The sequence below is a fragment of the Gymnogyps californianus genome, chromosome 3 (genome assembly GCF_018139145.2).
Source record: "Gymnogyps californianus isolate 813 chromosome 3, ASM1813914v2, whole genome shotgun sequence".
Classification (NCBI taxonomy): Eukaryota; Metazoa; Chordata; class Aves; order Accipitriformes; family Cathartidae; genus Gymnogyps; species Gymnogyps californianus.
This window is the reverse complement of record NC_059473.1, coordinates 46,973,322-47,001,183: the sequence shown is the minus strand read 5'-3', so window position 1 is coordinate 47,001,183 and position 27,862 is coordinate 46,973,322. Positions and strand designations below refer to the sequence as shown.

The 27,862-nt window shown below is 39.5% G+C and overlaps 1 protein-coding gene across 1 annotated transcript; it reads right to left on the bottom strand.

Annotated features, from left to right (window-relative positions):
* Positions 1–12,415: 12,415 nt before the first annotated feature.
* Positions 12,416–27,844, bottom strand: ARV1 (ARV1 homolog, fatty acid homeostasis modulator). Its single transcript, XM_050894651.1, has 5 exons — positions 27,746–27,844; positions 18,438–18,557; positions 16,573–16,726; positions 15,086–15,310; positions 12,416–14,602 (listed from the first exon to the last, which is right to left on the bottom strand). Exons 1-5 carry the CDS (start codon positions 27,842–27,844, stop codon positions 14,496–14,498), a joined length of 705 nt encoding a protein of 234 aa, XP_050750608.1. The 3' UTR covers positions 12,416–14,495.
* Between the last annotated feature and the right edge of the window lie 18 nt (positions 27,845–27,862).

The following is a 27,862-nucleotide window of genomic DNA, read 5'->3' as shown; positions in this document are numbered from 1 at the left end:
TTTAGCATAACTTTTTAATGTTGTGTGTATTTTAATTTACCATTTCAGTGAATCCAAACCCTCCCCCCTTCCCAACCTCCCCCTAAAAAACCTAGGACTAGTCATCACCCCTGGATTGAAGCAAGCAATTTTTAAATTACAGTGGAAAAGGTTCTACCTGCCTATATCTGGAATGGGAATTTTCTACTTCTCTGTCTTAATTGGACTTTACTACTTTTTGAATTCAACAGAGAAAATCCTGTCTCTACTAGAATTAAAGATTCTGTTTTACAAATCCTTACACAGTGCCATTCATTAATAGTCCCACTGGTGAGAATGGACTTGAGCAAAATTCACGGTACTTTCTCTTATATAAATGAAACTTAAAAAGCAAAATTGTTTATGTTTCTAATTTTAATGCAGCATGCTTGTGCGTTGGGGAACGTGGAATGTTTGGCTGGTATTCGCTGTACCAAGAGAAGCATAAAAGTCTCAAGGCATCACTCCACAACATTATCTGCACTGGCAAAAGGATGGATTGTTAGGACTTGCTAAGTTTTCAGCACCTTGTCCCTTTTAATAACACCCTCTTGCATGGGAGAGAAGTTATAGTCTATATTCCTAAGGCAAATTCAAACGCTGTGAAGGCCATCTAGCTAGACAAAGACTTTAAAAACAGTAAATTTGTTGTGAAGTCAATAAGCAGTTGTTCCAGAGGCAGATTTCTGTGCCTGGTGTTTCAGTTGTGAGCTGTATCTCTTGACCACATTATAACAGCATGAAGTAGGGAAATTGCTTTGAAAGAGAGGTGCTTGGTGGGAAAGTATAGCTTAAATACTGAGTAATTGTTACATGCAGCTTCAAGTCAGTTTGGTTGTGTGCATGACAGAACAAGCTGTGTTACTACAAAAGCTTGCTACCCTTGGTCCAAACCACATACCAACAACAATCCCTTTCCCATTTTTACTCCGTAACCCCAATTTGAATTACATGTAACCTTTTAAGGATAGCTTTTAAGTGTGTAACGAAAGAAACTCTTGAAAACTTCCCTACCCCATGAATACTGCACAACTCTCTCCGTCCCACGCAGCGCAGCCAGCTTAGCCAGTACTGAGCAGGCACAGGAAAAGACAGGTTTACAAGGAAACAAGGACAGTCAGGCTCCTGCTGCTCAGAGATGGAAAACTGTGAGTACAGCGGTGCAGAAGGCAATCTACCATGGGTAACTCTTCACTGGCCTTTCTCCAAAGGGCCTACAAGTGTGGTAAAAGGGTTAGAAATAAGGAATTATTAGGTCTGTGCTAGCTGTATTTGAAGATTTTTTTTTTTTTTAAACAACATACCACCCTTATTGCTATGACAACTGCAGAGTCATACAGTCATAATTATATTACGGTCTAGTCCCTTGGAAATGTTCCTAGTCCACAAAAAGAGAAGAGTCTGGACAAAGTCCTCCACTCTGGGGAAAGCGGGTGTCATAAAAAATGGGTGGCTGATGCCCTGGCAGCTGTGACAGATGAGCATTTAGGTTCAGCTTTGGCTCCTGGTGAATTCACTGTCAGCCCTATTGATTTTAGTGGGGATGGACTTCGAAGCAGGGATCTTGTTCCTGAAATCAGAACTGCTGCTTGGTCTCTTTTATTTCCAAGACTGTGGAAGAGCTGCATGGTATCTATACTAAGATACAAGAGGTATTCAAATACGCACTACAAATGTTTTCAAAGGTACTACTTTGTAATGCAGTGAAATGCAGTAGGCAATCATTTGAGTAACTTGTAAAAAAGATCAATGTTGCTTCAAAGAAAGAGTTTTCCAATAAAGGTGGGGCAAAATTACACTCTGTTTATGGGTAGCTTGGACTTGGATGCTCGCTAAAACGAAATTTAGTGTAGTCATGTGAAATTGGAAGACTAGGAGAAGGATTATGCAAATATTATTATAATATTTGTAATTAATTTAGTTCCTAATCATAGGTAACCAAATCATTTTGCGTGACCTTCTAAAATAATTTTTTTAAAAAAATACGTTTACATTTTCTTGTAATACCGTTTGCAAAATTTTAAATGCAACGAAGAGAGTAGGAAAGCCCCCAGCATCTTTATAAAAAAGTTGATCCACTTAGTACCTATTTGCAAACCTAAGGTTTTGCCTCGTATTTAGGCTAGTTCCTGAGGAAACAAGGCTTACGCAATGACTCTGTCCATGCATTTTCTGTCAGTCTGTTTGCTATAAACCACATCTGATAGGACAGAAGTTGGAAAGTTGCTCTGTTTTTCCAAACCTTGTAAAAATTAGCAGCTGGAGGAGGAGAGAGGCTTAACTGCTGCTTCCACAGGCAGGATCACGGGTAAGACTCACCTTTTGATTCTGTTTGGCCACTCAGCAGCCAGAAATTAAAAGCCGGGTGGTCACTGGGCTGCTGGCAGCTCTGCAGCAGCCAGGGCACATGCCGTATCTTCCACGGCGCTGGGTGCCAGTGGGTGGTGTGGGGAGGAGGCGAGAGTCTTCAGCACATCTTCTGGTGAGTGAGGATGAAAACTGGGGATACAGCAAGGGGCCCAGGGAAGACCCCCAGGTGTTGCCTTCAGGACTAAATGGGACGCTGGAAGGGGTGAGTGTTGTGGCGAGGGATGTCACAGTTTCTGGAGGCTGGAGCTTTGTGCAGTTTGGAAGGAGATGCTGAGGTCCTGGGACACAAGTTGTTTAAGATCCCGTGTTTCATTAGTTCTGCTGCTGACAACTTGGGGGATTTTTCATGTCCTCTTTCAACCTGTTTTAGAGTCTGGGTATACGCTACTTGTCATGTATTTTTTATGTTACAGTCATTTGTTGCAGGTACACAGTTTTGCTTAACTGGAAAGAACGCATTTTATTTGCCTTGCTGCCTAGCTGAAGCCATTCATTTTGCTTGAGGAATTAGGTTGCTCTGAGGGCAAGGGGAACTAATTCCCCCACTCTGTCGTCCAGCTGACTGCTGGGGAGGAATGTGAAATGGGAGGATTAATCCGGTATGTGCCAAAGGGAATCCTGTCAACAGGTCTTTTCTTCATGCAGCTTTGTGTCCTTCAGCCACTTTGAAAGAATTTACTCCTGTTTTCGTGATGCCTGCCTGTAGCGGATACATTACCACAGCAGTTTGAGGTCCATGTTGCTTTTCATATACTACATGCATTTTCTCAGAAAACAACTCCTCAGAAGTACATTTTTCCATCCATTGTTATCTTTGGTTTATGTGAAGCTACTAAATTTAACTCTAGACAACACTGCATGACCTAAGGAAATAACTCGTTCGTTTTCTTAGCAAACTAGTTAAAAGCTCCGTCTTCCTTGCAAAGTTGTCTTACATTGATTTTTAACATTCTCTGGGAGTTTCAAAAGCTCCCTAAACTACGTGCTAAAGCTTCCTAACTGGCTGTTCTATGATCCTGGCGACTCCAGCTCTGCAACTAGCTTTGCAGACGTCCAGGGTCTGCTCCGAGGACTAGCTTCTGCCGTGGCTCAAAGAACCCGGGGGATCTGTACAGATGCAGCCCGCGCACAGTGACAAACTCTCCCGAGCTGAGGTTGTCTGGAAGAGCGGAGGTGGCCCCACAGAACCCAGATGTGCTCCAGGGCAGATGTGATGGATTAAACCATAGGTGAAGCTCGAAGTGTGCTGGACTGGCAGTGTGCTGGACTGGCGGCTGCAGCTTGCCGAGCAATTATGCCTTGTAAGGAAGCAGTAGGATTAGCAAGGAGTTCTCACTCCAGATGACCAGCAGTGAGTTTGGCCATTTGTTTTTAAATGACGGAGGAACTTTGGAAGGGATGAATATTCACTGCAGAAGTCTGTTTCCCTTACTTTTTTGGCTCCGTGTCATCCTTTCTATTCAGGAAAATTCATTAACATTCAAACAACCAGCCTTGAGTAATGAAGCCCACATCTGATTTCAGAGGAATGTGCTTTTAGCAGTAGAATTTACATTTTTCAGATAAGGTTGGTATGCAATTTAAAGAGACAAACCCATTTGCCATTGAAATACACAGGCTTGTGACTATTTCAGCTCTTCACTGAACTTTTGCCACAGGTTTTAAATGCATTCATGCTAAGACATTATTAAGATAATGTCTTCAAGAGAATGTAATCTTTGAGAATTCCTCCATTTAAAATGAGAGGAGAAATCCCATGCAAATCATGGATTATTAGAATTTTTAAAAAATGTGACCGAAGCAGACTGTTTAGAATTGTTAGTGCATAGAGAGTTCAATCCTGTGTCAAACCACTGCCTTAAATTCATGTTAGCAGAAGTAGTTCAATCCTCCTTGCAGTTTTAACTACTCTCTGTCAGAAATCACAAGCATTTCTTCCATGGGTCAGAAATGTCCCTGTGATTATCTGGCTAGACACATGAGTAAGAGTTTGAGAGCTCATTTTGGCTCAGGATACCAGGCACTGTCACAAACAATAAAGTTGCCTGTCTGAGCCCTACCAGCTCTTGCTTAAACTCTTCTGACTCGTCAAGCAGCAGGACCTTTTAAATCATTTACAAAAAGGCAACATAATAAAGTCATTACTTCAGTTATAAAAGCACCTGGACGATAAGGACAGTACATTTCATTATTTTTCCTCTCAACTCAACCCTTTACAGTGTCTTCAGTTTAACTGAATCTGGAATTTAACAAAAACCTGTAGCACTAATTATTTGTAGCCCTCACGGCCTACAATTTCATTAGGGTTGCTTAAGATACTGGTAAGTTCAAGCAGGGCATGCAGAGGCGAATTAATAAGGAGTGATGCAAAGTCTTGAACAGGTAAAGTACAAGCTTAAACAGGACCACATTTCTAACTTGTTCCATTACTACTAAATAACATCATAGGCTGTACATATTATGGAATAAAATTATTTTTTATATGCTACATTACACAAAAGGTAAACTACTGAAATATTAAAATAGTTGTTTGGTATAGGGGAAGGAAATTTTATCAGAATCAGCTGAAAGAAAATACATCAAATCAGAGTGAAAATTAATTTCTCATAGTGCTAGAATATTGAAGTCCTGTTACCATTTGGTTTTTATCCTGTATGAACACAGCATGTCTATATTATCTCTAAAAGTCTTGATATTCCTTTTTTCTTCTGTTTACTATTGTACAAATCATACACAATCTTGGCTTGTATCTTTGAATTACCCTTGCTCTTTCTGACTGACACTTAGTCATGTTGCTCAAATTGGAGAAGCATTTCCTTAAATACCTTGCATCATACAATATAACCTGTAGAGAGAAATGGAATATATAGCACCTATTCACTATATAATTTATACCTCTCTTTGTGTGCATTTTTAGAAGAGGAAAGACATTTATGAACAAAACTCTAGTGTATTTTGGGGACCATCATTGCACAGTCATTACGCTTGCATAAAGGATTAAAATTTAATGATAAATGAGAGAGGTAGAAATTTCCGGTAATCTCTGTGGGGAAAAAGGAATTCTGTTTTATGCATTTCTTTTATCCTGTCTCATGTCCTTTTCCTTAGGATTTGCTTGAGGTCTGAGTTTTCATATGTAAATAGATTTGTCTTGTCTCCAGTGCTTTATGTGGTTACACAATAGGACTTTTTTCTCCTGCGACACTTATCACTAGCCAGTCATTCAAAAAGTCCTTTCTATTTCTGTTGCAAATGTAGGACTGTTCTAGGCTTTCAATGTCACTTCTTCTCACAGAGAATAAAACTCTTTTCTATGCTTTAACATGCAGGTGTGTACAGACAGAATACGTCAATCAGTATTAGAGAAGCCAAGCATATCTCACTATTACCGCAGACATTAATTTGTAAGAGCATCTGCTTAAAAGTGTGCCAACTATGGAAATTTACACTACAATTTCTTTTGCAAATTAGAAGGGAGTTTGTACAGATGCGTTTATTCTCCAGGAACAGAGATCTCAATTCACCATGCCCATGCTCTCATTCTCTGAATTAAATGCTTTCATTTGTAGGCAGTGATCATATTTTTTTTTCAACTTAACTCTGTGTAACGCAGTGTGTAAGTCCTTACAAGAAGCCTGTAGTAGATCTGAAGAGGTACAGGCTGCCTTATTTATTTAAAAGTCTTAAATGCTTTGCAGTCCTACAGCCAAGGAACCTGTCTGATGGATTTTCATGTTGCTGGCTTAGCAAGGCTGTTGCAGGGGGTAGCAGGGACTTGGAAGCGTGCAACCTGGAGAATAAAAGTAGAGGACACAAACTTACTAGAAGGTCAAGCCACCATCTTCACAATGGAGTCCTCAAGTAAAATCTTGTATTTACACAAAATTGTATTGCTTGAATAAATGGTCATAGTTGAAAAACAACTGGGCATCAAACTGCCACTGCATGCAGTAAGAGCTGACAAGTCTCCCAATTTAGGAAAGGCAGCTTAGCTTTGGTCTCTCAGAGCCAGGATCTCTGCCTGCCAGCGAGAACATCTGTCAAGAGTGCCCACCCAGCCTAACAGCTGGAGGAAGGACCAGATGACCTCTGAGTTCACTTCTAGCCCCATCCGATTCTGTGAAAACAAAACTGTTCCCATCAGTGGTGGCAGAGGCAGCTGCCAGCTCAGGACAAAGAGCTGAGCCTTCAGGAGCAGCTGCTGCGAGTTTAGAGGAGCCAGTGCTTTTCGGTATAATGGCATGAAATTACAGACGGCACCTTCCACCCTGCCATTACAGTGAGGAAGGATCTGCACACGAGGGCTTCCTGTTTTGCCGTCCTCTATCAGGACATATCGTAGAGGATTAAAAACACGTCTCTGAACTTTCTATCAAAGCGCTCCTGCAGCTGAATTAGATTAGCATCACCATGCTGGCATTTTTTTAAATGAAAGCAGATGAGTAACAATGAGGGAAGGGAGACGTGATCTGTACATGTTTCTGATGCTGTTTTATCAGGGACATGACTTTTTTTTTTTAAACAAATACAATCTGTCCTGTTGCACAATAGTCAAACTATTGTGGGGATAAGGTGCCTTTCTCCCAGGTGGCCTTTTCTTTCAGTGTAGGACCTTTATGTGGTCAGAAGCTGCACAATTTCATACATAGATAAGGCAGAAAATGCACAGGCTGTGAGAATAGGATTGACCTTCCCTCTCTCTCCATCTACACACACACACACACATCATTTAGATACATTGCACAACTGAGCAGGAAAGCTTTTAGGGAAAAATCCACTTAAAATGAAAGAAGTGTAAAATAAAGTTTGAAAAGATGCAAGTTTTAATACAAACTAAGTCTTGTCATGTGGTTATGTAAGGAAACGAATACCTACCATTGTGTTCATCCACAGCAAAGTTAATTTACTTTTCCAAAGGAAAGGGTTTGAATAATCTGTCCACCCTTGCTGAAAAAATTCTTCACTGATATCAGCACTGTCTTATTTTCATTTTGCTCTCTCCCAGGACGGAATGAGTAAGAGATGGATTGTATTTTCCTTGCTGTGCAACCCACCTGCTATTTCTACACTACTGAGTAGGAGAATGTCCTCATAGGGAAAGAGATTCCTGTTGTTGAAAAAATTGATAAGGAGTATGCTCAAAGTGATACATTCACTTTTGCTCTCTATCCTGCAAAGTTCAAGCCATTTTTTCTTGTGCTGGTATGTGGCACTTTATTATGCAGTGGATGCTCTTGTTGGACAATGTTTTCTTCCTAGTTATTATTACACTTTTGTTGGCTTTTGCTTTCTGGTGATCAAAAGAACACTGTAGTCGTACTGAGAGAAAGAGATGCTATCTCTGCTGTAGCCAAGACATGGTACATCATTGGTGGCTTTGAAGGTTAGAACCAAAGCTTTATACTGGAGGTGAAGTGAGAGACCAAAGAAGGGATCAAAGTTTAGGAGTGATGCATGTATGACGGCATCAGATGGGCTACAGCTTGCATGGCAGGGAATCACCATAAAGGTAACACCCACAGATGCTTACAGAGTGAATTAGCAGTTCTGAGAAGAGAGTGCAAGGCGAGTAGAAGTGCTTCTGTGTTGTTGAGATTTTGTTTTCTTGTTTAAATTTGTGCAATGTTACTGGATTCATTTACTGAAAAGATACCAATGGTTTGTAATATTTAAAAAAAAAAAAAAAAGGCAAGACCTACCTGTGCGTTCTACCTTGAAGCCTCAAACTGTCAAATAAGATACCTGAATTTTCCATTCAGCTAGCTGAAAGTAAGATCAGTTAATGTGCCAGCTCTCTCCCCTAAAAATCTTCAGATATGTATGTTATAGAACTGTATGCCAGCAAGGATCAGAATTAAAGCTTACCTTAACATAACAAAGACTTAAACATGTCACCTTCAATATTCACATTCTCTGGCTCCTGGCATGTCTGTTCCAATATCTGACATTCATGATGTTGACTGACTCCCAACAACCTGCAGCTGAGAGGACTTAATGCTTTTCATCTTTTTAAGCTGAACAATATGAACAAATTAATCCTCCTCCAAATCCTGTGATGGTGAAGGTACAATCATTTTATGGAGCCACATACATGACTTGCTCAAGGTCGCAGCAGTAGTTGGTCTTATAGCCAGGATTAGGATTCAGGTCTTAATTCAGGTCCCCGCTCCTCGCTCAGATAACTGTGGCAGCCGCTTCTGTGCAGCTTATGGACAACAGTTCTTTTGCCTAAAAATGTACTCAGAACTAGTTAGAGATTATAAGAAATCACGGGGGTCATTTGGATTTATTTCTGTAGCAGCCAGCACATGCACAAACTGTATGAGTTCACACTCTTATGCTACTATGTAAAGGAATTTAAACTGCATTTTTACCCAGGGGAAAAAAAACCCCAAACCCCAAACAATATGTATTATCCTAATGAATAGCAATTAAAACATCATTGGCAGTATTTCCTAGCTGCTTTGCAGACCTGCTGTTTATCTATACAGGGCTCAAAAGAGCTGCACAAATTTAGGACAGCAGATCATGTTTAGGAAAAAAAGATTTTACAAAGCTCCTCATGTTCAGATCTTCTTTCTAGCCACCTCAGTAATATAGTAAGCATTATTGGAAAGACTAAGAAGGTCAGAACAGCATTGTAAGAAGCAGGAGAGAAAACAGGAATCTTGTTATGTACACCTTCCTGCAAATTCTAACTGCAGCAACCTGGGTTTCAAATTAATTCAGCAACAAAATTCCTATTGATTTTTAGCAGCGGAGGAATGCATTCACTATGTCTTTTGCCACATGATTTTTCTTTGAGCTCAGCGAGGCTACTCAGAATAATCCCAGCTTGCAGGACTGTTTATGTCTTAAACAAAGGGATGCCGTGCTAAAATAATTTGCATTTTATAGCTTTCATGGTGCATATATTGAATTGACCTTGATACCAAGTCACCAAACCAAGTGTTTTGTGACCTGTTTTTCAGCACTAATTTCACTCTAACATTTCTCCAAACTGAAAATGAATGTTAATTTTAAAAGCTTGAATTTGTGATTTTACAAAACAAAAATTAATCAAAGAGTACGTACTTACAGTGCTTTTATGTTTCTTCCAGTTTTGGAAACAATAGTGCTTTACTTTTCAACTCCAGATGGCACTGTGGTGCTGAGCACTACCCAATTGGGGGAGAGCGGATGGATTGCAAAAGCATGCAAACTCCTGAAAAACAGCGGGTTTCTTGTTTTATGAGAAATCAGCTGCTAATAGTTTTCCAGTGCAGATGTCCTATTTTACTTTCAGTTCGGTGAAGACTGGGCTAACAAATGGCAGTTTATGTGCCTGAGATACAACTTGTCGTGGAAGAAAGGACTCGCTTGTCTGTATTTGCACGAGGTCACAAGGGTAGTAGCCCTTGCCTCCACCAGCAAAATCTAATGCAACACACGCTATTGCAGAATGGAGAAGCTCTGCTGTTTCACAGCTCTTCCTACTCACAGTGACTAATTCTATCTCTGTACAATTGGTAATTGTGCTTATAAAAGTGTATTTTCAAGGATGGAGTGCAAACCGTTGAAGTAATGAGTTTATCAGTAACTGTTCTAGGGAAACCCATAGACTTTACTATTTGGAAGCCATCCTTTGCCATTTCATGTTATCACTTAGACTATTACAAAAATGTCTACAATAAATAATATTATTCTTTCATGTTCATCCTTTGAAAACTTAGAAGTAGGACGTTCATGTATTTGCTTATCATACACTCATTTATACTGCATCCTTTCTTACATACTATTTTTTCCTGAGATTCTATCCCATCCCCTTAGTTTTTATAGTCTTCTCAACTCTTCATTTTGTAGAAGTCTGCCTGACACCTACATTCTCTTTTAACCCTTCCTAGCTTATACTCTGATTCTCCAATTTTGTACAGAATAATTTCTAAATACTTGTTACCTGACCTATGGACCCAGTTGAAGTTCCCAGCTCCCACTGCGCAATCACTAAACCACTGCTCAACCCAAGTCTGAATAACATCACTGGTTCTCCTGTGCATTTCATCTGACAGAATTCTGCTCCTTAGGCCCACAAATTTCCCATAGGCCACAATATCCCTTTTGATTCCAAGCAAAACTCAAAGAGTCTACATGGGTTCATTTGCAGACTGTTGTATTTTTCACGCAAGTAAATCCTTTCCTGTAAGTTAATGAAGCAACTAAAGATATATAAGAAGGGCAGGCTATTTGTCATACATCTTCCAGCACAGATGACTATTTCATTACAAAGAGTTTATGAAAGAAGAGGAACTCAAAAGACAAAAAGGAATAAAAGTGAGAGAGATGACTGTTTTAAACAGGCAGAATCTTAAAATAGTCTCGGTTCTCTCTGAAGCACCATATGGAACCCCTATTCCAAAGGCATCAAAAATGCACACACACCTCCACAGCCCCCCGCCCTGGGAATTGTGAAGTTCCCCCTAGATTTATGAAATATTAGTGTATTTGTCATGTTAGTTCTAGTAAATGAGTAGCCATAAAACCACACAAGGCAGAATGTCCTACATTACTAGACAATAATGATGCCCCTGAAGACTGAAAACCTGTACAACAGCTGCTTTTGTTCCACAGCTCTAGCTCTTAATTTTCTTCTCCAGCCTCAAAGTTGCATAAGGACAGCGGTGGCTCCTGATAGCATTACAGAGTGCATAACTGATATGTTATTGGCATATGTGACACTATAGATAAGCATTTCTTCTTTCAGAATGTGTTCATGTCCATTCTAGGTCTTCTGAATAAACTCAGAAAATGTCCTGAAATCAATTTTTAAAAATTCAAAATAAACGTTAATTTAGGAAAACTGTCCCGAAACAAAATTTATATACATTGTATTTACAATTTTGCTGCTGACTAGGTAATATTTACTTTACATGTAATGCAAAATCTTCCCCTTGCATTAGTCACACTTAAATGTGCTCCACTCAGCCTTTAGACTGAAACCAGTCCCAGAGCAGATAAGGGAGAAATTTCGGGGGGGGGGGGGGGGGGGGGAATCTTTTGTGTATAACCATGACACAGATGATTAATTAAAAAAAAAAATCTAACCTAAGAGGAACAAACCAAAGCACTGTTGTTACATCATTAGAAAAACAAAATTGGCGGTAGAAAGAACGTACATTTCCTGAAGAGGGACATACAGAGCTGTGGTGGGTTGACCCTGGCTGGACACCAGGTGCCCACCAAAGCCGCTCTATCACTCTCCTCCTCAGCTGGACAGGGGAGAGAAAATATAATGAAAGGCTCGTGGGTCAAGATAAGGACAGGGAGAGATCATTCAGCAATTGCTGTCACAGGCAAAACAGGCTCAACTTGGGGAAATTAGTTTAATTTATTACCAATCAAATCAGAGTAGGATAATGAGAAATAAAACCAGATCTTAAAAACACCTTCCCCCCACCCCTCCCTTCTTCCTGGGCTTAACTTTACTCCTGATCTTCTCTACCTCCTCCTTCCCAGCAGCAAACTTCTCCAACATGAGTCCTTCCCATGGGCTGCAGTTCTTCACGAACTGCTCCAGCGTGGGTCCCTTCCACAGGGTGCAGTCCTTCAGGAACAGACTGCTCCAGCGTGGGTCCCCTGTGGGGTCACAAGTCCTGCCAGCAAACCTGCTCCAGTGTGGGCTCCTCTCTCTCCACGGGTCCCCAGGTCCTGCCAGGAGCCTGCTCCAGCACGGGCTTCCCATGGGGTCACAGCCTCCTTCGGGCATCCACCTGCTCTGGCGTGGGGTCCTCCACAGGCTGCAGGTGGATATCTGCTCCACCGGGACGTCCATGGGCTGCAGGGGGACAGCCTGCCTCACCATGGTCTTCCCCACGGGCTGCAGGGGAATCTCTGCTCCGGCGCCTGGAGCACCTCCTCCCCCTCCTTCTTCACTGACCTTGGTGTCTGCAGAGTTGTTCTCTCACATATTCTCACTCCTCTCTCTGGCTGCAACTGCTGCTGCGCAGTCCGTCCGTCCCCCCCCCCCCCCCCCCCTTCTTAAATATGTTATTACAGAGGTGCTACCACCATCGCTGATGGGCTCGGCCTTGGCCAGCGGTGGGTCTGACTTGGAGCCGGCTGGCATTGACTTTATCGGACATAGGGGAAGCTTCTAGCAGGTTCTCACAGAAGCCACCCCTGTAGCCCCCCGCTACCAAAACCTTGCCACACAAACCCAATACAAGAGTGAGAAACTTTTATCAGCTGCAATGCTAAGGTCGTACTAAGATGAACAGAGAGCTGGGTAAAAGCAAGATGACAGCTACAATAACAAACAGGGTTTGGCTCAGCAGGTACCAGCATTTTCCTAGTGCGTATTCTTCTGTCATCCCCTCTGCTACCGCACAACTTCATTCCCTCTTAAACTCAAGGCAGAAGGTGAAGGAGGAAAACGAAAGCAGGCCAGACCAGCACCCCTGAAGCTTTTCTAAAAGATCTACTGCTCTTGCCCTTTGCACCTTCTCAACCTGCAGCCTCTGTTGCAATGCTGTGTGCTGGTGTTGTGGAAGGAAGATGAGCACTACTCAAAGCACCTTTGGCAACATACTGTTTTTAAAAAAGCTTTTGGGGGCGGAGTATCTCCCTAAATCTAATTATGTAAAGCAAAGCATGCTTTAGGTACCATGTTGACAAAGCTGCTGCTCAGCCAGTGAGCAACTGCACACCTACACTCAATTGTTTGGCCACTGATTCACACCAGTAGCAAGGTGGATCCCTCAGACACCTTCACAACTATGTGCTTGCTGGGGCAGTTGTAGCGTTAAACTGTCTCATGTACTTAAAGAGGTTGCAATTTGGGGGTTTTTGCCTTCTCTACATGCTCAGAAAGATGTAAAGTGTAACACAAACGTGTCTGATGTCTTCTGTGGTCATAAACTAGACTTACTCTAAACCTCTTTGGAAGTAACTTGAAGATTTTGCAAAACGTTATTTGATGCATTTTGCAAAATACAGATAGGATACTGCACCTGAGGAAAATGAAGAATGGAAGTAGCACCTATAGATAGTACTGCCTTCCAGAACCGAAGCAGGAGAATTAAACATTGGATGGAACGTAATGGAAACTGCTCTGCACAAAAGAAGTAGGTTCGTGTCCTAATTACTGTCTTGTGGAAACCGATTCTGCCAGTTCCTTTGTGGGCCACCTAGTCCTCTCTTTGCCTGCTGGGAAAAAGGTGCAGAACTTCTATAAATGTTTCTTCACCAATTTAGGCCTAAATATGTCTTGGGTTTTGGGTTTTTTTTTTTAACAACTACTACTCTATGGCTGAGCAGCCTCATACTTCACTTTTTGCTTCCACTAAACCTGCTGCCAGATGAGGGCTGGGTGCAGGCGATGTGGCTTAATGTTAAATGCAGAAGCAGCGGTATCCCAACCGACCATGTATGCTGCTGGGGATCAGAGTCCTTTCACTCTCTTTTCAGCTTTCACAACAAAGCAGCAGCATTTATGAGATCACATAAAATTTTAAGCCAGTTAAAACTATAGTTCCTAGAGATTACTCTAGAACTAGATATTTTATGATTTTGGATTGTTACATAAACATTCCAGAGAATGCAACTTAGTTTTCCCACTGTAGTTTTACTCTGCAATACTTGCCTTTTCTCTAATAAACTGTTTGCACGTTTACTTCTCTCTCTGAAAATCTGTTTTTGCAGAAATACCAATTTTGGCTTTTACATTTTTCCACTGACTCTCTTCCTTCCTCTTAAGGGAACAATTCATCCTCCTCTTTCTGCCAAAATGCAGTGATCGGTAGCAGTGCTGAATTTTTTTAGTGTACCTTTTTTGTTACAGCCATAGCTATGCAGCCAGATTTATAAAGCTATTAGGATAGTGACACATTTCATATTTTTTAATGGGAAAATAAACAAGCTAAGGCTGAAGTTTTATGGCTCACCACATTAAATAGCCAAACTTCTGAAGTTTCTCATTTTAACTCATCCTAAAACTGTCTACACTCACCACTAATGCAAGTTTTTGTTATCTATCACCTTCTTTATCACTATGAAAATAGTGGTTTTGGAGCCTGCTGGCAGAGAAAATGATCGTCATGTTGTTGGTATTTCTTCAGATCTGGGCTGACGTTTCAAACATCCCATCCCATTTTCTGGAACAAGCAGACCACAGCATTTTCCAAAATTAATCCAAAGAAGATGGCCAACCAAGGAAGCATTCGGTTCAAGTTCAATGTAACTGCAAAAGAAAACAGAACAAATTTATCACTTGCCATTTAAGAAGATCATAGAAACCATGTGAGAATTCATATTAATTTGTAGGTATAAGAAGCCACACACATCTGTTAAAAGTCTGCATTCCAAAGCCATGCATAAAATTAACATGAAATTTTCATTTTCCAGACACACAAAGAATTCTGTTTTATGTTTCAATGATCCATGATGAGTTGTCTCAAATTCTAACTGACGGATCTGATGGATATAATACAGCATATACAAAGAGATGATGGTGAGATAAGAGGTGCTTTTTCTTATTTTGAAGTGTTTTGTTTCATTCACTTTCTATTAAAGTCTAAATAACACAGTTTTAAGCCAGAGCTATTTCAGTCACATATCTGATACCGATTAAAAAATATAACAATAATAATGACTTCTGTAACAGCTGCATTCTCTCACATACATTCTATACAAATAACGTAGTAATAAAAAAGCAAACACGTACCTCTAATTGCCTGAGAGTTTGATATCAAGACAAACACTTTTATAAACGCAAGGCACAAAGGCGTGTAGTCATGTTCCCAAATAACAGCTGGAATTAGCAAAAGCTTTCCATAGCTGGACAACAGCAGTGCTTTGAGAAGTAAAATGAAGTCAGACTTTGTTTTCAGCATCTCAGGTCTCATCCACCATAAGGTAATAAAAATGCCAACCAAAAATGAAGTTTGTTCTAAGAGGTTGGAAAGAGAGAATGAAGCACCAAAATCAAGTCCTTTTTTGGATGAATTTCAGTGAAATGACATATCCCAAATACAACTGAGCCACTGCTATTTAAAAGACATATGCAAATATGAACATGTCCTCGATCTCCTGTGTCCACTTTAATAGGCAAATATTACTATTACTTAAACTAATTCAGTATCATGACATTCAGAATAATTCTATCACAGAATTCTATCTGTAGGATTGTCATACTCATAATTTCTGACACCATACAGCACAGGAAGTTTAGTGTAAGAACCTCTTTACTTTTCCTTTTTAACAAAAGGAGAGGGTTTTTTCAACTGTCTGTTAGCCTGTAAAACAAAATCAATACTTATCTTCTTTGAAAAGGTCACCAGCAAGGAACCCTTTCCATCCAGCATGAGAAAGAACACTAAGGTGAAAATGTCATTGAGCTATTAGACTTTTTTCGACACTGCGTCCCTGTGTAGCACTGGAATTAATGCAGATGTCAAAGCAACTCTCACAACAACTGTAACAGATTAATTACTACTGAAAAATGAGTTCCAACATTTTTACTGACATGTTATGAAAACCTACTCAGAGCAACATTAGACAATAAATGACTTAAGTTAAACTCTGAATATATAAGGGAAATACTAGTTTTAGTCTGCGGGCTTGATTTAAACACTATCACTAGAAAAAGTATGAGAATAGAAGTATTAACCAAAATAAAACAACAACCGTCCCCTGCCTTCAAATGTAGTCTTAGAGCACAGAAGTATTTACTCTTTATGAGTGATGACACTGCTCTGTATTTTTGTGTATTCATTTAAAAAAAAAAAAAACAACAAACAGATACAGCTTTTCCCAATTATTGTTTACTTCTGTAAGGATCATCCTTAATGTTCTATCACCTTAATGAATAATAAACCTGGAAGTCAACATGAAATATGGAACAAGGCTGAGCTCCACATGGGTCTTCAAACTGTAAATGGATTCAGATGAAGATTTCTGAATACTGCCACTTTTCAGTGTTTTGATATCTAATGTTGATCATATCAGTCTGAACAGTAATCAGGATCAAAATATGCATTTGCATTAAATGAAGGCAAATTAGAGAGTATGTGTATAATTGTTTAACCACACTGGGTTGGACATGACATCCATTCTGTATTAATTTTTGCAATATGGGCTTGTTGAAAGACTCATGAAGTTATTCAATGCTTAAAGAGTAGCTAGTGACATGAAACTAATCATTGATCTTACCTAAAGAAGCTATACCAAACATTCTATAAAAATCCCATTCCTTGGCATATCTGATTAAGTCATCAGGATCTGTATTTTGGCTTGAATCTTGTAGTTGCAACCACCTGAGATAAGCTTCACAGAGCAAACAAAATATGCAGAGCTTCCCATGAATCTGGTAAAGGAAAGAATAATAAAAGCATTAGTATTAAATCATCATAAATTAAAGCATTAGTATGAAATTGGTATTTAAAATACATTTCAACATCTCTACACAAACAAGCTCTGCAGGTTTATTATTTTTGTTTAGAAATATAAGCAAATTACTTCTGTTGAGCCACTAGCTTAGGACATCATCCTTTTAACATCAATTAACATGATAAGGCAAATTAGAGGGTGTAGAAAACTGCATGAACAGTTCCATACAGAAGAAGGTATATAACTGTGGTTTCTAAAGCCTGCTCTATACTGTTTTAAAATTGGGAAGGCTGTTTCAGTTAGGAATATAAAAACAAAATTGTGCCATAGCTAGTAGAATTATACTATCAAAAATTTCAGTTTAAGGGCAACTATTCCATTCAGTGAACTGGTTTAAATAGCCTTGTTTCTCTTCTTCCCTGGGACAATCTCCATTAGAAGAAACTGGTAGTGTGATTATATCAGAAACATTTCTTAGTTCAGATAAGGGTGAGGTACCAAAACTAAATGGAGCAATATAACCAAACAAAACTTTAAAATATCCTCTGAAGTGACCGCAAAAATGATGTTGTGAGGGCCCATAGTTAGCATGTTTCCACATTAAACAGTCTATAAGCCAGTGTGTATGTGGGGTGAATTCTGATTTTATACAGATTTAAATAAACCACTGCAATTTCTGTGCGCGGATTCGACTTTTTCCATTAGAGACTAGTTATGCCAATTGCACATACATGCACAAGCTAAGCCAGTTTAAAATTCAACTCAATTTATTTGAATAGATGAAATTTCCACAGATGGAATAGTTCTTCCAGAAGCCTCACAGAAAACATCATTACCAGTCTCCAGAAGCATTGAATTAATTAAAAATCTTCAGTCAGATTTATGCTTGAAAGACGAGGGAAGTATATTTAGCTACATTGCTTAACACTGAACTGGTGAAGAGGTATCAACGTGAACACAGCATACACTTATGCTTGGATAGTTTGCTCTAGATTAGCTTCCCTCTCCTGGGAAATCAATCCTTCAAGTAAAAATATGCAATTCTGTCAGAAAAGCTACACCTCTACACTCCAGCCTGGCCAGCACAACTAAGGTGACTACGTAACTCTGCACCAACAACGCTTCACGTGAAAGCCACTATCTTTTGCTATGGTTTTGAGGGCATGGTTAATTACTCAGGAAGAAACTCATGAGAAATTAGTACAGTAGGTTTAATTGGCATAGTATTGTTAATACGGCATGTTATACTACTATAGCTCATTTCAGAAAGAATTGTTTCCAACAGAAATTTAATTTGGAAATTAATTTGAAATTAGATCTTCCTCTTCCAATGCAGTTTAGCATATCATCCTTTTAACATCAATTAATTTGATAGGCAAATTAGAGGGTGTAGAAAACTGCATGAACAATTCCATACAGTTCCTTCTCTTCTCTTTAACATGTAAGATGACTGCTGTATTTGCTGGTATTGTGGCATCACTACTGTGGAGACAATAACTTCCTTAGTAACAGCTGGAGCTGAGATTTCATGTGTTCTATTCATGATATAACTGGTTCAGCTTGCTGGAACCTGTGGAAGGGCAGCAGAAGAACAGTCTCTAAAATTTTACAACTATTACAATCAACTTACCAAATCTAAGTATATCTTTAACCAAAAAAAGTCACCGGGAAAGGTCTTAGCAACTTACATTTATCTTTGTATTGAAAAGAATGTGCCTGTATGCTTGTGCTTTACATAAAATAGCATTAATCAAGATGATAACAGGATCATACTCAATGTATTTGTCCACAGGTTTCTGGCAGGATTTCTGAAAGTCACAAAATAACAAGAATTAGGGGGCGCGGGGGGAGCTAGAGTTTATGAAATGTTCCTCTAATCTTAGCACAACTGCATAAATCCAAACTAGCTATTCAATTCTTATTAGTCTTTCCTTAATGTAATCTTCATTTTCAATAGGTTTTTAATCCATCCAGAAAAATGGCTTCCCCTCCCTTGACGCTACAGTTGACACACAGACTTCCTTATAAAATATAAAGACACATTATTGATTTTTACAGGCTTCAGATTAACACAGATAATAAACTATGCAAGGATGTACTTAGTTATCATTTTGTGCCCTAGAGATGCAAAAAAACAAATTACCTTCCCAAGACTCAAGAAATGCAGCAGTACCTTGTTAAAGGTTAACTGATCATGGCTCGTCTACTGGGTATTTTGGGTTTTGGCATTTTTTGTAAAGAAAATTAATTTCTTCTATAATTTCGTTCTTTTCAGAGATGCTTTATCCTCCCCTCCTACCTTTTTCTTCCTTTCAAGAAGACAGTAAATGTTTTTTGCTGTTGCATTGTTCTTCTGTACTGGTAAATTGTCTGGCTGTTTCAACTCATTTTCCATTATTGAACAAACACCAATATAGTCAGAATACTGATAATGTAGTTTTCACACACAGGTATAGCCAAAGAGTCAGAAGTTGCTACTAAACAGTGGTAAGACACTAGACCATTACTCTCATCTGCTGGTTCCTGCTGTGCCTACTAGAGAGGTTATTTCACCCAGACCACTGGGAACTGCTTGTCAACCCCCTTCAGATTTATTGACTTACCTGCATGGGTGATCACTCCTTGACTTGAGTTAAATGAGAAGGGCTAACAAAAGGCTATTATACTAACTGTGAACAGGACGGTTAAATAACAGTTTTACAAAAAGGCTCATCTGGCAGACCTGAAGGGGAAACAACTTCAACCAGAGAGCTGAGGAGCAGCAGCAGTTGATGACAGCAACCACTTCAGCTCAAACAAGTGCACTTGCAGAAGGGTGCTCGCCTGCAGGTCAGCTTTCTCCTGCTGCCGATCCTCCAGTTCAGCTACTTGTTTCCTCCAACCTGTCCTCAGCTAATCCCACTCCCCTGAGCCTTCACATTAGCTGCCATGCTCAGAGTACAACAGCCATACAAACAATCTCTATTTCCATTTTAATGAGTGCACGGCTGTGCACTGCCAGAAGAGAAATCTATGCACACAGCTTTCTGAAATGCTGTGACAGTCAAAAACGCAGCATTAGACAACACACACCTACAGACAAACTCCCAGGAAAGAACAAAAAGTTTTTTTCAATTTTACAGGGATTCCTTGTGTTCAAAGTTAACTTTGCCTTGCTATTTACCACAATTATTATTGGAGAATTTGAGAATATAAAATTTCACTAGCAAATGACTCTGAAGTCCAACATCCGTATCAAGAAAAACATCCAAACAAATGCGTAAGTTGAATAGAGTGTCTAAGGAATGTTGCTACCACTTATCAGTGTTTCTTGGTCCAGCTCAAGAAAAAAACCCAACAAACTCATTTAGATTAGAAAAGAAAATACTGTGTATGACAGTACACAAGCTAGAGGTAATGTATTAAAAAATTGACTCAATTAACCAACAGTTTGATAGGTTTAAAATTAAAGTGAGTGAGATGGAAGAAAGGACATAATTAACAGAAGACCACAGTGACAGGATTTAATAGAGTGAAGAAGAAATTGCAACTATAATTAAAAGCAGTGGCTTGCTTCATTTCTTTCTACAGGGAAATCACGAACAGATATTCTTGTAGGTGGCAATTTACATATGTCAAATCTCTGGGTTGATGTAGCACAGGAAAACTCCAATTTTTTTATAGGCTTATTCACACAAGCAGTGGACAAGCACATACAAAAGATTATTCTTGAACACAATGGGTGTCATAAAGGTTAGATGAAGGATATCCTACATACCCCAGGATTTATTATACTCTCAAATTTTCCTACAACCGAACATTTTTTGACAAGGGTCAAAAATCTTTCTGAGTATAGTAAAGAATGATCTTTTCAAGTAGAGGGTCCCAACCAAACACCGATCAAAAAACTTGCAGTTAAGAGGTACTGAAAAATTTTCACTGGCAGCTGACATGAATTTTAAGACAATTAAAATATATCAGACCAACCCTCCAGGCAAAACCAACGATACAGAAATTCTACTGCAGATATATAAGGAGACTGCTACAAATAAATACACAAATAGTGCTGTTACCCATAAGAATGGGTCTTCTGCTCCACAGCTTCTGGCAGCCACAACCAAATCTTCTGCAGCTGTGAGAATGATGTTTAATTCAGTATTTCAGCATACCACCACCAAACATTTAAGAATCCTATTTCTCTTGTGTTACTTCAACAGGAAAAGAAAATCTGCCTAGCAAGGAAACTTGTGATGAGAGCCTGACTTCAGCAAAATCAATGTAAACAAGGGTTAATGCAGTTTAAGTACACATAGGTTTAACTAGATAGCTATATCTAGTTAAAGTGATATAACTTTACGGACATCAATAATCAGTAACACTTTCAGAGAAGATCAGTATGAGCAGCTCAGCTATGGAGAACCGCTTGCATGCTTACTTTTAAGGTTTTAGTCAGGCAGTTTAGAGTGAACTACAATACTGGTGCTCACGTCTCATTCCCAATTGCGGTTCTGCACAGCTGTAGTCAACGGCCTGTTCAGCATGACTGATGAAGGCACATCTTTAACAAAACCGAGCTTTTTCAATCTTCTTTGGGCTTTCTCGAAGAAATGCCTCAGTTATCATAACCAGTTCTAAAATGATAGAAGGAAGTAACTAGATTTCTCTATGTTTTTAACCAGTTTTTAATTTCTTCCTTAAATATGTAACTGACATCAGAAACAGGAAATAACTGGTCTCTTTCCTTGAAAAAATAGACATTACTTTGATTAAAAGGTACTTTCAGATTATGTTGCAGAAGAGAAACTTCAAGCTTGACCCCATAAATTCTATCTATGCATCTTCTAAATAGGTAAATTCGAGGAAAATTACAAATGTTTGATACTGACACACACAAGTCCAATAGATACTGTGCTGCCCTAAAAAAAGGGTGTTGAATGTACTTCAATATTCTAATGAATTTAAATGGATATTAGTTTAGGAATGGTTTGACTAATCAAATATTTAGGAATATTTGACTAAGCTTGTCTGCTGTTTCAAAAAAAAAAAGCTTGCATTTTCATAACTTAGAAATTTGCTTAGTTATCTTAAAAAAAAAATTTTAAAAATGAGCAAAGGCAGCTTTAAGAAAAAAAGACATCTTCAAAAGCTAGTGTAACCATGTTCTTCATAGTGTAGTGTATCAGATTCTTTCTGATTAAAGCAATCCAAAACAGTTAAGGAAAGTAACATGTTTTAACATCTCAGTTGTATTAAATAAGACAAAAGAAGTACTGAAATGTTAATTCTGACTGCATGTTCATCAGCCTTTTATAAAACACTACTCAAATGACATACCTCTTGTTATTCAAAAATACTCAACTGCAAACACAGTTCACAAATGTATGCCAAATACAACGCAGTGTACAAATATTTGAGGAAATATCTACTGTCACTGAAGGGCAAAGCTCCTAAACTAAATATACCATGAAAACCACACCAGGAATACATTTGCAAATCTCTGGACATTAGAAATACCAGTTAAACAGCCTCATTTTAGTATTCCTTTCTCCAGCGTTTGGAGTTTGGCAAAATTAAGCTACAATTTTTTGCTGGACTATATATACAGCAAATTTTAACAACATTTACATAGCTTCAACATGAACATAGGTCCATTTACATAGGTTCATAAAGCAAACTAACACAGACCCATCATCTTGCAAAAGTGCCCTTAATCCCAGTTGCACCCTTAAGTAATAAAATGTAATTAGCTGTGCTGCTTTCAGGAATGGGTTCTTTATTAGGGATGCCGCTAAGTGTCATAATAAGCTGAAAAACAAAACAGGCCAGTTTCAGATGCATTCAATTTCAGAAAATTGAAATTAAAAATATTGTTTTATAATTTTTCCTATATGATACATTTTCCAGTAGTGAGTTGGTCTGTAGATTGAGTTATGTAAATAAGAAAAATAACATACTTTATTTTCCAGGATGATCTTTGTACTCGACAGATTCTTTACCTTACCACATAAATGCTTTGCATTCAAAGCATTTACAGTCTCTCAGCCTTGCTGTAATAAAAGAGCTTTTCAATTATTTTTTAATTGCAGAAAAGCTAAATGAAGTGTGCACTGCTCAGGCAATTTGGCTTTCTTATTACAAAACACAAGGGGGATCCTGACTGAGCTCTACATATTGCAATGAATAATTTCTTTCCCTTTGTTAGGGTCTGGAATGATTAACATTTTTTAAACTTTATTTTTAAACACAACAACATACATGTAATTTAAAACCAAATTAAAAAAAAACGTGCGTGTTTTTCCTTCCATTTTTGAGTAAGTCAAGTTTGCTAATTTTCTTTTATATTCATTGCACTTTGACTGCAGAATTTATTCCAGGTTAGCCAAATGCAGGTTTTTTTTCCCCTACAGCATTAATACTATAGTGACAATGTTATCTGAACAGTATTTTTTGTTACTGTTGTTAATGGTTGGTTTGTAATATATTCAGTGAAGATCTGCTGTATTATTTACAGATCATTTAAGTTTTAAGGATCTCAAAATAATTAACAAAAATCTCATCTACAAAGAACCACGTAGGCTTACTGTCACCATCACTTCTGGTTCGGAACAGGGAAAACATCAGCACGTTCACAGCACAGGACTAGAACCAGACCCATGAGTTGCAAAGCAACCACCAGAAGCCACCCTTGTTGGAGGCAATCCTAACATGCCTGCACACCCCACCCCCCCATCCCACCCCTTGCCACCCCCCAGTTATCACACTGAAGAAAAAGCATATTGAACAGGTCTCCCTGAGGAGGTGAGCTTCCTCAGAATTTTATTATCCATTTTTAAGTACCTTTAACTTCTTTTTAAGGAGCAATAGTCCACCTGCCTCTTGTAATGGCACTTCCATAGCAAAAGGTTAATTCACTAAATGCAAATCTCGAGCAAGAAGCTATGTACAATACCAGAGGTCTGGGCTAGGCTTCTGCTGAAACTGGCCTTGATTAAACAAAAGATTTTTAAAAAGTTACAGAACTTGAAGAATTCGTGGCAGTTAGCCACCTTGCAGAGCTCTTAACAGAAGACGTGACCTTTCCATCCAGAGTTTCATGGTACTGTGTGGACTTCTGTGTTTGACAGAAGAAGGTTTCTTTAGTTTCTTCAGTATCCGTTGCAAATTTGTTTCCAGAGTGGATAGTAACACTTGTGAGGTCTTTAATGCTTGCCCACATTAAAATTACAATATGGAGTTCAAAGAAACTTTTAATTATCTTAAGAGCAATAACAAACACTGCAGCAACTAAACTGGAGCAGCACCATGAATATTAGGCTGAATTTCCAAAATTGTACTCTAATATTGTGGGCTGGAAACATATGTTCCCTAATGGAAGCTTTTAGTATTTGCCTCTGGAAAAAATCCATTCTTCTCTTCAACAGATTAATAACAGAATACAAAATCATGGTATTTTGCTTAGGCATTCAAATTTAAATCTTCCACATGAAAATCATGCCCAGATCAGGTTAGACACATCCTAAAAATAAATGTAGGACTAGACAGAAGATGCTGTTGGGAGAACTTAGCTTCTTCAACCTCAAGACGATGTCCCAAAAGGTGCTGAATGACAGGAACATCCTGAGAATGGCAAAGACCTTTTAGATGCAGATTTATTAATTTATCAAGGATAACTTTACACTAGGATTGGGGCAAGTCTGTAGGTCAGTATAAAACAGTGATGATCTCGGCAATGTTCTGCTTGTTCCTAATTTTCTGAGGCCCTTTATGTTACATATCATACGGAACAAACATTGGGTTGTTGGGGTTTTTTTTCCTAAATGTGTCAGTATTTTCATGTACTACTTGAAAATGGGAATGAAACACAAATATCCCAAAGCTTTTTAACAAAAAAATTATCTAGACGACGTCCATTGGCCTCACTATACAATCTTTCTACGTACTTTTTACTTTTTCTCTCTTAAACTACAATGGAGTAGCAGTACTCAATACTCTAATTCCACAAAGACAGATGAAAACTGTTTTCAGGCTGGCTGATCACACCTTCTAATCTCACCTCAGACCTTCAATTTTGCTTAAATATCTTCAGCTTTTCATAAGTTTTTAGAGGTCTACACTCTAAATTTTATAAATACCTGATATAAACGATGTTTCACACTGGTAAGTGGGATCTTTGTATTTTCTGAAGTGGAGAAGACTTCTGAGCTATCCTTATTTTCAGGTTAACATGATTCATAACACTGACAATCTCATTATAACACTGCTTGTGAAAGTTTGTGAAGTGTATCAAATGACATTCTGTACTTGACTATTTTTTGTTGTCAGTAGCATGATGCTGACCAACTTTTCAGATCTCTGGCCAGAGCACAGCATTGCCTGCATGGAGTAGAACGCCTGCAAAGGGTTAGTGCAGTGACAAAACTATCCTTCCAGATTAAGAGGAAAAAGTACAACAAGAATCGCCCTATTAGAAACCATAAGGTCTTGGTAGCTGGAGACAACAGCAGTGCTTTCCTGCAATACGCAAATAAAGTTGAATTCAGACCCGTTCAATTGAAGGAATCTTTTGATCTTGGCAATCTTCTAACATTCTCATCTCCACTTTATTAATCATGATCCAACGTGCTTCTTACTAATGTGCTTCGTATTGCCTGTTCCTCATGTGGACCGCACCTACTCTGGGCACTTCCTGGGTGGCCAGAAATGGAGAGAAAGGCTTAGAGATGATATGACACACGTCACATAAGAGCAACTAGGACTAAGACTGAAACTGAACCATGATAACACACAACATAGACAGAGGAAACAGACTGGTAGGAGTAAGTGAAAAATCGTACCGATCTAGAGTTTCATGAAGAAAGGTAGACAGAATTCCAGTTTGCTAGGAACATGTGATTCTTTGCTCTTTCTTTTACTCTGTTCTTCACTCTTTTTGTAAGAGTTTGGCATTTGTGATGAACACAGCAACTGGGACTTAAGTCTTTGATTCTACATGGGATGCGACAGCTCCGGAAGACCAGGATCTTCGGTCCTCAAATGGTTAAATGCTAAGAGGAACGAGTGCCATCTACTGGCTCCCAGTTTGCCTTAGAGATTATCATAGCCAAATTAATAACCATAATTGATGACCTGAGTTTACAAGATGTGCTAAATCTTATGTGATATGGCTGCAGGCATAAGCTTTACACTTGTCCTTTTGTATCCAGCTTGTCTTTGATTTCAAAGACCAGTTTGAAGCTCCACATGAAAGAGCTCCAAAGAAAACCATTTACATTTTTATCATGTACCAATAATGAATTTTGACTACATGATTTGACTACCGATGATGTGATGTAGTTCATATCCACTACTAAACATGATACATTATACTAACACAACAAAGCAACTAAAAGTCAATTTTTCCTTGCAGTGTGCATGTCTAAAGCCAGCAGAAATCAATCTCTATTACTTTGTTTGTCTTTCACCTAAGAAAACTGGTGCTCTCTCCAGTTTTTCAAATGTCTGCAGAGATTTTTGTGTACATTTTCAGCTGGTTTATGCTCTACAGCAACAAGCCATTTTAACTGACTGCTGGGCTGGGAAAAGAGAAGGATGTGAATCCGCTCTTTCCACTATCATCAGTAATTTGTACATATCTTGTTTTCACAGCCTCTTGTTGATAACAGAAGCTGAGATCTAACATGTACATCTTTCAGCCTGAGCTAACCACTATTTCCCCAAATATAAACTGGCCACAGACGTCTATGATCTGGTTGCCTACGATCTCTATTTTTGACCTAAGAAATGCTTGAATGACTCAAAGTTATAAAGTCGTAAAGGAATTCAGCACAGGTTTCATACAAAGCTTTCTGGTCATCTGTTACATTTATAGCTTCATGGTTAGTAAATTAACCCATCTTCTATCAGCATTCTCAAAATGCCAAGGGCTATAAAACAGGGGGAAACAACCACAAAGGAAGTTTAAATGATACACAACTAATTCCTTACAAAATACAAAATATTCAACAATTTGTTCAAGCACGAGGTTACCCAATTTTATAAGGAGCAGACAGGATGTTGTGAAACACAATCATCACAGACACAAAGCAAAGGCTTAGTCAAGATCTATTTGCAGATCCTACCATTTCAAAATTTTTTTTTTCCCCACACTGAAATACAGGGTGCTAAGCCATCCAAATTTTTTGACACACTACCAAAAAAAAAAAAAAAGTCAAAACTAACCACTGGAGACAAGTCTACATAAACCCTATCAAAAATTGAAAACAGTAATTTAGAAATAGTTGAAAATACTGCTTAAGAAGGTAAATTTTTTTTTGCTGCGACATCAAAATCTCCAAGAAAACGTAGGAGACACTAAAAGAGAAGAAAGTTGTTTTAACATTATGAAAACACTATGAGAAAAAAAAGAACACTGTGGGAGGCAGAGTGGGAAGGGAGAGCAATGCCATTTCGGAAAGTACAACTACCGTAGCAGGGTAAGTCCTCGCACGTACACTGAATCATCATCAGCCAAAGCCTGACACTGAGGTCCAACTCTTTCCCCAACGGCACTGAAGCTGTCTGACCGCGGAGCCGCACTCAGATCTGCCTGTCAGCGAGGAGAAGCCACGGAGCACAGCAACAGGCCCGCCGCAGCGCCCTGCACAGGAGCGCACAGCCCAACTCGGGACAGCGCTACCACGCAGGTGCCCTCGAGGAACCGGAGGAGATGGCGGCGGGAAGCACGGCAAACGGCAAACCTACACCCGGATCCAGGGAAAACGGCCCGCGCCGCGAAGCAAGGCGCCCCGGGGGCCGGGGCCCGAGCCCGGCAGCAGGGGGAGCTTCCGCCGCGCCGGGCGTGCCAAGGGGCGCGGCGAGCCGGCCACGCGGGACCGAGGCGCCCGCGTGCGGGCGGGCACGCCACCACGTGCCGCGCGCCGCCGCCGCCTGCTGACGTCGGCACCTCCCACGTGCACCCCTCCCCTCTCCTCCGGCCTCCCTCGCCCACTGCCCGGCCGCCGCCGCCGCCCCGACTCACGCAGATGGAGATACGGAGCACGCCGCGCTGGTAGTCCCTGTACAGCTCCGCCGCCTCCCTGCTGCACTCGATGCAGCGGTAGGCGCCAAGCGCCGCCATGGCACGCGAGAGCACGCC